General features: G+C 42.4%; 1 protein-coding gene across 1 annotated transcript; it reads right to left on the reverse strand.

Moving 5' to 3' along the window:
- Positions 1–2989: 2989 nt before the first annotated feature.
- LOC114541923 lies at positions 2990–5997 on the reverse strand. The gene is made up of 5 exons (XM_028561718.1): positions 5815–5997; positions 4851–5733; positions 4168–4758; positions 3796–4084; positions 2990–3715 (listed from the first exon to the last, which is right to left on the reverse strand). The coding sequence occupies exons 1-5, from the start codon at positions 5963–5965 to the stop codon at positions 2990–2992; spliced, it is 2640 nt and encodes an 879-aa protein (XP_028417519.1). The 5' UTR covers positions 5966–5997.
- Between the last annotated feature and the right edge of the window lie 4240 nt (positions 5998–10237).

The following is a 10237-nucleotide window of genomic DNA, read 5'->3' on the forward strand; positions in this document are numbered from 1 at the left end:
CACTACTAGCTATATAGATAATCTTTGTATGATTATGATTAACAATATATAGTATGTGCTTAATGCAATGTATTCAATCGAATTCCACGATGAAAACGTGTGCTAGGAAACTGCAGATATGTGACATTCATTGATCGTATTATAATATTTTTGTATAAGTGGATTTTTATTATAATTGAATGGCATTTTTTCAGCTTCCATTATTATGATTATCATTATTATTTTATATTGTTGATAAATCTTTATCAAAGTGTCTAGAGAAAGACAGTTCTTTGATCTAATTATAATCAGTATAACTTATTAAATGCCTGAAGTTCTTCTGCATGCATATGCAACTCAATATATCACATGTATGTACACTACTAGCTATATAGATAATCTTTGTATGATTATGATTAACAATATATAGTATGTGCTTAATGCAATGTATTCAATCGAATTCCGCGATGAAAACGTGTGCTAGGAAACTGCAGATATGTGACATTCATTGATCGTATTATAATATTTTTGTATAAGTGGATATTTTTATTATAATTGAATGGCATTTTTTCAGCTTCCATTATTATGATTATCATTATTATTTTATATTGTTGATAAATCTTTATCAAAGTGTCTAGAGAAAGACAGTTCTTTGATCTAATTATAATCAGTATAACTTATTAAATGCCTGAAGTTCTTCTGCATGGCATATGCAACTCAATATATCACATGTATGTACACTACTAGCTATATAGATAATCTTTGTATGATTATGATTAACAATATATAGTATGTGCTTAATGCAATGTATTCAATCGAATTCCGCGATGAAAACGTGTGCTAGGAAACTGCAGATATGTGACATTCATTGATCGTATTATAATATTTTTGTATAAGTGGATATTTTTATTATAATTGAATTATTTTATGTTGTTGATAAATCTTTATCAAAGTGTCTAGAGAAAGACAGTTCTTTGATCTAATTATAATCAGTATAATTTATTAAATGCCTAAAGTTCTTCTGCATGACATATGCAACTCAATATATCACATGTATGTACACTACTAGCTATATAGATAATCTTTTTATGATTATGATTAACAATATATAGTATGTGCTTAATGCAATGTATTCAATCGAATTCCACGATGAAAACGTGTGCTAGGAAACTGCAGATATGTGACATTCATTGATCGTATAATATTTTTGTGTAAGTGGATATTTTTATTATAATTGAATGGGATTTTTTCAGCTTCCATTATTATGATTATCATTATTATTTTATATTGTTGATAAATCTTTATCAAAGTGTCTAGAGAAAGACAGTTCTTTGATCTAATTATAATCAGTATAACTTATTAAATGCCTGAAGTTCTTCTGCATGACATATGCAACTCAATATATCACATGTATGTACACTACTAGCTATATAGATAATCTTTGTATGATTATGATTAACAATATATAGTATGTGCTTAATGCAATGTATTCAATGGAATTCCGCGATGAAAACGTGTGCTAGGAAACTGCAGATATGTGACATTCATTGATCGTATTATAATATTTTTGTATAAGTGGATATTTTTATTATAATTGAATTATTTTATATTGTTGATAAATCTTTATCAAAGTGTCTAGAGAAAGACAGTTCTTTGATCTAATTATAATCAGTATAACTTATTAAATGCCTGAAGTTCTTCTGCATGACATATGCAACTCAATATATCACATGAATGTACACTACTAGCTATATAGATAATCTTTGTATGATTATGATTAACAATATATAGTATGTGCTTAATGCAATGTATTCAATCGAATTCCACGATGAAAACGTGTGCTAGGAAACTGCAGATATGTGACATTCATTGATCGTATTATAATATTTTTGTGTAAGTGGATATTTTTATTATAATTGAATTATTTTATGTTGTTGATAAATCTTTATCAAAGTGTCTAGAGAAAGACAGTTCTTTGATCTAATTATAATCAGTATAACTTATTAAATGCCTGAAGTTCTTCTGCATGACATCTGCAGAGCAATGGGTATAATTTTTCCTGGAGTCAAATATGTTGATGCATTAGAAAAAGCCAATATTCCAACCTTATTTGAAAGACGGCAATCTCTATGTACGAAGTTTTTTGATGAAATCGTGGATAACAAGGACCATAAACTCACCAATTTATTACCGGAAAGAACCGACGGTATTAATAATCAGTTAAGGACAAAGAGAACATTTCAAACGATCAAATGTTATACAAATCGTTTTAAAAACTCTTTTATGCCAAATTATTCAAATAGACACACTTCTTAAATGTAAATGTAATCTTGTAGCATGTGATGTCATATAGCTTGTTTAGGTTATGAATTCTAATTTTTAATGCTTGTAGTTGTAAATATATTAATAACTTTTAAAATATACATATTTTTACCATTCATATTGATGTATTATACATTTAATTCAGTCATAATGACTGCGAGATGTATATTTATTAAACGATTTGATTGATTGATTGATATGGGCATGACATACATAGCAGATATATCGATTTAATAAACCTTTCAACAGTTCAATTTGGAATGGACTGTGCAGTATGATATAATTCTGCCTTTGAATGGGGTTGGGAAATTTTTGGTCCGAGGTGAATTTCTATTAATCGATAGTCGTTGGGAAATTAATAGCAAGCGTTTTTTTTTCCAGACTTGATCCATAGCCAGTGATGGACAACTAGAGAGGAGAAAGAGTCAGGATTCTAATAAATCGGGTAAGCTTTAAGCTTATCATTAATAATGCACGCATGTTTCATTCCTGATACACACTGTATATACAAGTAGTGACAAAAGGGTTATTAATATCTAGCTTTGGCCAGAAAAAAACTTTATTTCCTGACATATGTACATTTTCAATACAGAAGCAACAAAATAAATAAATAGCCTAAATTTTCAGTGAAATGTCCGGCTTAAATGTTCAACTATTATGTTCAAATTGGTTGCATGTTCTTTTCAGTTCACATAAACGCCCATTTAGTTCTTTGCTCGGTCGACCAGTTGCATTCTGGGGACTCGAAAAGCCACGCAACGATTTCTCTCAGGCTTTCTGGTAGCACTTCATCATCACGGCGTTGTCTTAACAACGGGATCCAGTAGGAGCGAAGCCCACCGTAGTTCACCAGTATCTCCGTCGGACGTTTCGAGGGCTCCAAGCGCCGTTTCGTTCGTAGAACTAACTGTTCCCCGGTCGTGTCGAAGCGAGCGTTGCACTGTTCGTCTATTCGACTTTCGGTTTTCGCCCAATCCTCTTCCGTCAGAGGGGGCCTTTCCGCTGACGAAAGAGTTCGTATGTGCTTGAATGCTTCGAGCACCCACGGCTGATTTGCAAATCGTCCCAAATTATTGGCCGTTTCCACCTCCGCGTCGAACCATCGTTTTTTTCTGTGCACGAATATCGCGTAGGAACGAGAGCTGCTGTTTTTGTTCATTTCTTCCTCGGTGGTGCTTCGTTCGGCGTAAAGGCAGATATGCGCCCCGCTCTCGATGGGGAACTTGTGTCGTGCTAGGAACAGGCCGTGACCCGAGTTCGGAATTTCGCTTTTCGCGACGAAACATCGGCTTTCCGAAAACGTGCTACATGATACGATTCGAAAAAAAAAGTTGTCCGAATCTTGGCTCTCGGGCCACGATTCACCATCGTCTGCGAGAACTTGCCGCGATCCAGCGCCACTGCAGGCCCATACCTGTGTAAAATAATAATGTCGAAATTATTAGTTGTCATTGTTACTTGTCATGGTCGTTATTATTATTTCATATATTATACCGTAGGATCCTCGGGGCGGTTCAATATCGGACGATATTCTTCGTACGCGTTCACGCCGTGTTGTCCCCACATCTTTCGTATGTCCCACGGCAGGTTCGGGTAGGTGAAGACTTCTTCCGGCAGGCTGAAGATTCCCTCTTTGTCGACAATCGCCGCACGCATCGCTGCATCCACGGCGACGTCTATTCCGGTCGTGTAAAAAGACAGCGTGTACCCGGCCGCGGCGAGTTTCTCGGTCAAGTTATCCAGGCTGCCGTTCTCGTTTCTCGTGAAGACCTGAACCAATCTCCTGCCGAAACGGTCGTGAGGGACGTCGCGCTGGCCGGCCGCACCCGTACCGACGTGCAACAGGACCTCGCTCGCTCGGAATACCAGCTCCCTCGCTGCCCGCAGTGCTTCGATTCCAATATGTCGCGTAAGAACGGCGTCATCGTCGTCGACCCGTCGTCTGGTTGTTTGTAGATACGCACCGAGCACTCCGTCTCAGGCGCGTCGCAGTTTCTAAGCCGGAATCGTAGCTTCCCGTCGTCCGTCGCCAGGTCGTGGAGTTCGCGTTCGCACTCGGATGTCAGCAATATCTCGCCCGAGTCTCCGTCAAACATGCGCAGGCATTTCTTTGGGACGCTGACCAATTCGTGTTCCGCCGGTGTCGGGCTCACGGTTTTCCACGACTGGGGCAGTGGATCCTGCAACTTTCTCTCTCTCAGGAATGGCTGTAAGTATCTCGTCGTCATGCTTTGCACATCTGTGGGCATCGCCAACGATAGCGTGGGAGGGCTAAACGCGGGCGTCGAATTCGAGAAGTATAGCGCCTTGAGCAGACTCGTGGAACTCAGGCCGGTAAACTGAGTGCGCAGACTTTGGGCACGGAAATCGACGTCGTCGCAGTGCATCGGTCTGTCTGCGAAGCGAACCGGTTCGGTTTCCATTTGCGCCGTGGTCATTTCCAAATTGTCGTGGTATCTGCAAAGAAACAAACGTATTGATCGATGGTGAGACGTTATTACCTGCTGTGCTAGTATTAAAGTAAGGCCAAAGGCCCGATCTCCTCCTACCTAGTGTAGGCCTCGTCGAACTCGATGACCGCTTTGCACGCTTCGCACGCACAATCCTTCACCATTGCGAGATATCTTCGGTAGTGCTCGGCCCTTATCTCGTCTTCCATCGCGTCGCAGCCGGCCGTATAGTTGACCTTTCGACCGTCCGACTTGGTTTGCCGAACAAATTCTCGCACCAGGTTGCCAATGCAGTGTTGAATGCAATTGCTCACGCCGTTCGGGATTGCCGTTAGCGTGAGAATTTTTTGCACCGGCGTTCTGCTTTTCTCGGAATTCATCTCCTCCCACGTGGATTGCAACGCCGCCACCAAGCCAGCGTCGAGAATCTTCCAGTCGTTCATGGCCCCCCAAAATAGTTCTAATTCTACATGATTTGGGGGCTCGTCTTTCTCGCCGGCCGCCGCGAGCTTTTGCATCATTTGCACTCGCTTTGCTCCCGTGTTGGCTTTCGCAGCCTGGGCGCAGAGAGGTTTTCTTTTCTCCGGCTGCTCGAGACGCGCTTTTTTAGGTGGCCGGGGTGCCGTTTGCGGTGGTGTCATCGGTGCTGGTGGAATTGCTGGTGCTGTCGTGCTGGTGGTCTCCGCCGACTTCGGGAGCAATGCTCGTTTCGTTCCCTCTGCTACACCTGTGGTGCTTGAGCCGGCCGAATTTCGCTTACGGCCGAGGAACGCGTCGCTCGTGCGCGTTCTCTCCTGCCGTTTCGTCACGTTTCTCGCCCTATGGACGCCCGGAGAACCCTTGCCAAGGCCTTTCTTGCTCTTTGGAGGATCGTCGTCAGGTCGATGAGACGTTTCACCGGATCCCTCCGTCGTCGAAACTGTTGGAATTTTCGGGGCGTTTCTCGCCAACTCTTTGTCCATCTGCCTCTGACCGAACAGGCCTGAAAGACACAAAGTAGAACGGAAAATTTAGCAATTGACCGAGCGCGATATTTTTTCAACGCTCGTTTTCTCGCTCGCACCTTTTCCCCTTGCGAAAAGTGACACGTAAAATGTCTGGCACGCGTCGACAACCGCTTGCAGCGTGTCTCCGTCTTCCTCCGGGTCCAAGTTGTTGATCTGCCTCTTTATCGATTTGAAAATATTCTCCACGTAACCCTTGCACTTGTTCATCCTTCTTTTGCTTCGCCTGTAAAGTATATTCGAACGCTCGTCGCTCGCTGCATTTATACTCGCGTAATGACGTAATGGCTCGGTCTATTTTTACCGGGGAATTTACCGTAATTACGTCATTTAACAGAGAAGATACGAAAATAGAAATGATGTTTTATTTGTGCCAAAATTATTTATGCACGCTCTCAACTTGTGCTAAAATAAATCAACTGTATCTCTTGAGACACGGGATTGCGATAATGTGATGTATAAATCGAGAACAACACGGCCGGTTTTTCATTCATTTTATTAGTCTAAATAATAAATAATATATATAACCAGGGGGGGTTCAGCAGATTCATGCGGAGGTTTTCGGGCTACGCAACAGTGCGACGATGTATTGCTTAGATTCCTGACAACATTTATATCAACATTTATGCAATTGATGTCGCTTGATCTCGATTCCTCTATAGATCTACTACGGCCGTTGTTGGACTGATGAGCTCAACGAGCGACAAAAACGAAAATGTCGAAATTTCAACGAACACAGTCGTCGAAGCAAAGACGTCGTCAATGAATATTGCATTGTGAATTGCTCCTTGTAACTGGAGTTATCCCATTTCCGAAAGTCATCTCCTGATTGGTCTTTCTACTTCCACAGCTGAGCTGCGGAAGTAGGAAGACCAATGGAATTGCTTCGCTACTGATCTATCACATTCTGAACACGCTGTTGATAATCGCTTCATTGTTGCTTCAACGCGATGCAACGAAAGAATTACTTAATCCACACCCTGTATCGCATCGTAAGCATGCTTGGTATTGGATAGTAAATTAGTAAATCCACGGATTCCATTTTACCTAGCGTCGAAAATATCTGAATGTATTTTTCCCATTGTTTATTTTGTACAATACATAATTTACATATGCACAACATTTAAATATGTTTCGGCGATCGGGGGGGGGGAATTGAATTCCGGAATTGAAACAAACAACAAGCATGCATGGGTATTAAATGCTTTGGAAAATCCTCTCTAAATTTTACGAATTGATCATAAATGGCACGTTTTCTACCTCGGAAATAATGAAATGATGATCGTGGGCAAATCTACACTACGGTACGTCAATTCATTCATGATTCGGACCTCTTTGTTATCACGAATTCTAGCTTTCAGATCTCAATGTTCACTGAGATATGATATCATCTCAGCCCAGCAATGTAACAGAGAATTTAACCTTTGCACCCAAGGCCCCCAGCCAGAGGTCACTCATTCGAGCAGAGCTCTGCCATAATTAACAAGCCCATTGAATCATTGCATGTGCTTAGTTGTTGCATAGAATATCCATCCTGCATGCGCACACAGAATGTTCACTGAGATATGATATCATCTCAGCCCAGCAATGTAACAGAAGAATTTAACATTTGCACCCAGAGCCCCAAGCCCCCCAGCCAGAGGTCACTCATTCGAGCAGAGCTCTGCCATAATTAACAAGCCCATTGAATCATTGCATGTGCTTAGTTGTTGCATAGAATATCCATCCTGCATGCGCACACAGAATGTTCACTGAGATATGATATCATCTCAGCCCAGCAATGTAACAGAAGAATTTAACCTTTGCACCCAGAGCCCCAAGCCCCCCAGCCAGAGGTCACTCATTCGAGCAGAGCTCTGCCATAATTAACAAAGCCCATTGAATCATTGCATGTGCTTAGTTGTTGCATAGAGTATCCATCCTGCATGCGCACACAGAATGTTCACTGAGATATGATATCATCTCAGCCCAGCAATGTAACAGAAGAATTTAACCTTTGCACCCAGAGCCCCAAGCCCCCCAGCCAGAGGTCACTCATTCGAGCAGAGCTCTGCCATAATTAACAAAGCCCATTGAATCATTGCATGTGCTTAGTTGTTGCATAGAGTATCCATCCTGCATGCGCACACAGAATGTTCACTGAGATATGATATCATCTCAGCCCAGCAATGTAACAGAAGAATTTAACCTTTGCACCCAGAGCCCCAAGCCCCCCCAGAGGTCACTCATTCGAGCAGAGCTCTGCCATAATTAACAAAGCCCATTGAATCATTGCATGTGCTTAGTTGTTGCATAGAGTATCCATCCTGCATGCGCACACAGAATGTTCACTGAGATATGATATCATCTCAGCCCAGCAATGTAACAGAAGAATTTAACCTTTGCACCCAGAGCCCCAAGCCCCCCAGCCAGAGGTCACTCATTCGAGCAGAGCTCTGCCATAATTAACAAAGCCCATTGAATCATTGCATGTGCTTAGTTGTTGCATAGAGTATCCATCCTGCATGCGCACACAGAATGTTCACTGAGATATGATATCATCTCAGCCCAGCAATGTAACAGAAGAATTTAACCTTTGCACCCAGAGCCCCAAGCCCCCCAGCCAGAGGTCACTCATTCGAGCAGAGCTCTGCCATAATTAACAAGCCCATTGAATCATTGCATGTGCTTAGTTGTTGCATAGAATATCCATCCTGCATGCGCACACAGAATGTTCACTGAGATATGATATCATCTCAGCCCAGCAATGTAACAGAAGAATTTAACCTTTGCACCCAGAGCCCCAAGCCCCCAGCCAGAGGTCACTCATTCGAGCAGAGCTCTGCCATAATTAACAAAGCCCATTGAATCATTGCATGTGCTTAGTTGTTGCATAGAGTATCCATCCTGCATGCGCACACAGAATGTTCACTGAGATATGATATCATCTCAGCCCAGCAATGTAACAGAAGAATCCTTTGCACCCAGAGCCCCAAGCCCCCCAGCCAGAGGTCACTCATTCGAGCAGAGCTCTGCCATAATTAACAAAGCCCATTGAATCATTGCATGTGCTTAGTTGTTGCATAGAGTATCCATCCTGCATGCGCACACAGAATGTTCACTGAGATATGATATCATCTCAGCCCAGCAATGTAACAGAAGAATTTAACCTTTGCACCCAGAGCCCCAAGCCCCCCAGCCAGAGGTCACTCATTCGAGCAGAGCTCTGCCATAATTAACAAAGCCCATTGAATCATTGCATGTGCTTAGTTGTTGCATAGAGTATCCATCCTGCATGCGCACACAGAATGTTCACTGAGATATGATATCATCTCAGCCCAGCAATGTAACAGAAGAATTTAACCTTTGCACCCAGAGCCCCAAGCCCCCCAGCCAGAGGTCACTCATTCGAGCAGAGCTCTGCCATAATTAACAAGCCCATTGAATCATTGCATGTGCTTAGTTGTTGCATAGAGTATCCATCCTGCATGCGCACACAGAATGTTCACTGAGATATGATATCATCTCAGCCCAGCAATGTAACAGAAGAATTTAACCTTTGCACCCAGAGCCCCAAGCCCCCCAGCCAGAGGTCACTCATTCGAGCAGAGCTCTGCCATAATTAACAAAGCCCATTGAATCATTGCATGTGCTTAGTTGTTGCATAGAGTATCCATCCTGCATGCGCACACAGAATGTTCACTGAGATATGATATCATCTCAGCCCAGCAATGTAACAGAAGAATTTAACCTTTGCACCCAGAGCCCCAAGCCCCCCAGCCAGAGGTCACTCATTCGAGCAGAGCTCTGCCATAATTAACAAGCCCATTGAATCATTGCATGTGCTTAGTTGTTGCATAGAAATCCATCCTGCATGCGCACACAGAATGTTCACTGAGATATGATATCATCTCAGCCCAGCAATGTAACAGAAGAATTTAACCTTTGCACCCAGAGCCCCAAGCCCCCAGCCAGAGGTCACTCATTCGAGCAGAGCTCTGCCATAATTAACAAAGCCCATTGAATCATTGCATGTGCTTAGTTGTTGCATAGAGTATCCATCCTGCATGCGCACACAGAATGTTCACTGAGATATGATATCATCTCAGCCCAGCAATGTAACAGAAGAATTTAACCTTTGCACCCAGAGCCCCAAGCCCCCCAGCCAGAGGTCACTCATTCGAGCAGAGCTCTGCCATAATTAACAAGCCCATTGAATCATTGCATGTGCTTAGTTGTTGCATAGAATACCATCCTGCATGCGCACACAGAATGTTCACTGAGATATGATATCATCTCAGCCCAGCAATGTAACAGAAGAATTTAACCTTTGCACCCAGAGCCCCAAGCCCCCCAGCCAGAGGTCACTCATTCGAGCAGAGCTCTGCCATAATTAACAAAGCCCATTGAATCATTGCATGTGCTTAGTTGTTGCATAGAGTATCCATCCTGCATGCGCACACAGAATGTTCACTGAGATATGATATCATCTCAGCCCAGCAA

Source organism: Dendronephthya gigantea, unplaced genomic scaffold (genome assembly GCF_004324835.1).
Source record: "Dendronephthya gigantea isolate DGI-Jeju-01 unplaced genomic scaffold, DenGig_1.0 000323F, whole genome shotgun sequence".
Classification (NCBI taxonomy): Eukaryota; Metazoa; Cnidaria; class Anthozoa; order Malacalcyonacea; family Nephtheidae; genus Dendronephthya; species Dendronephthya gigantea.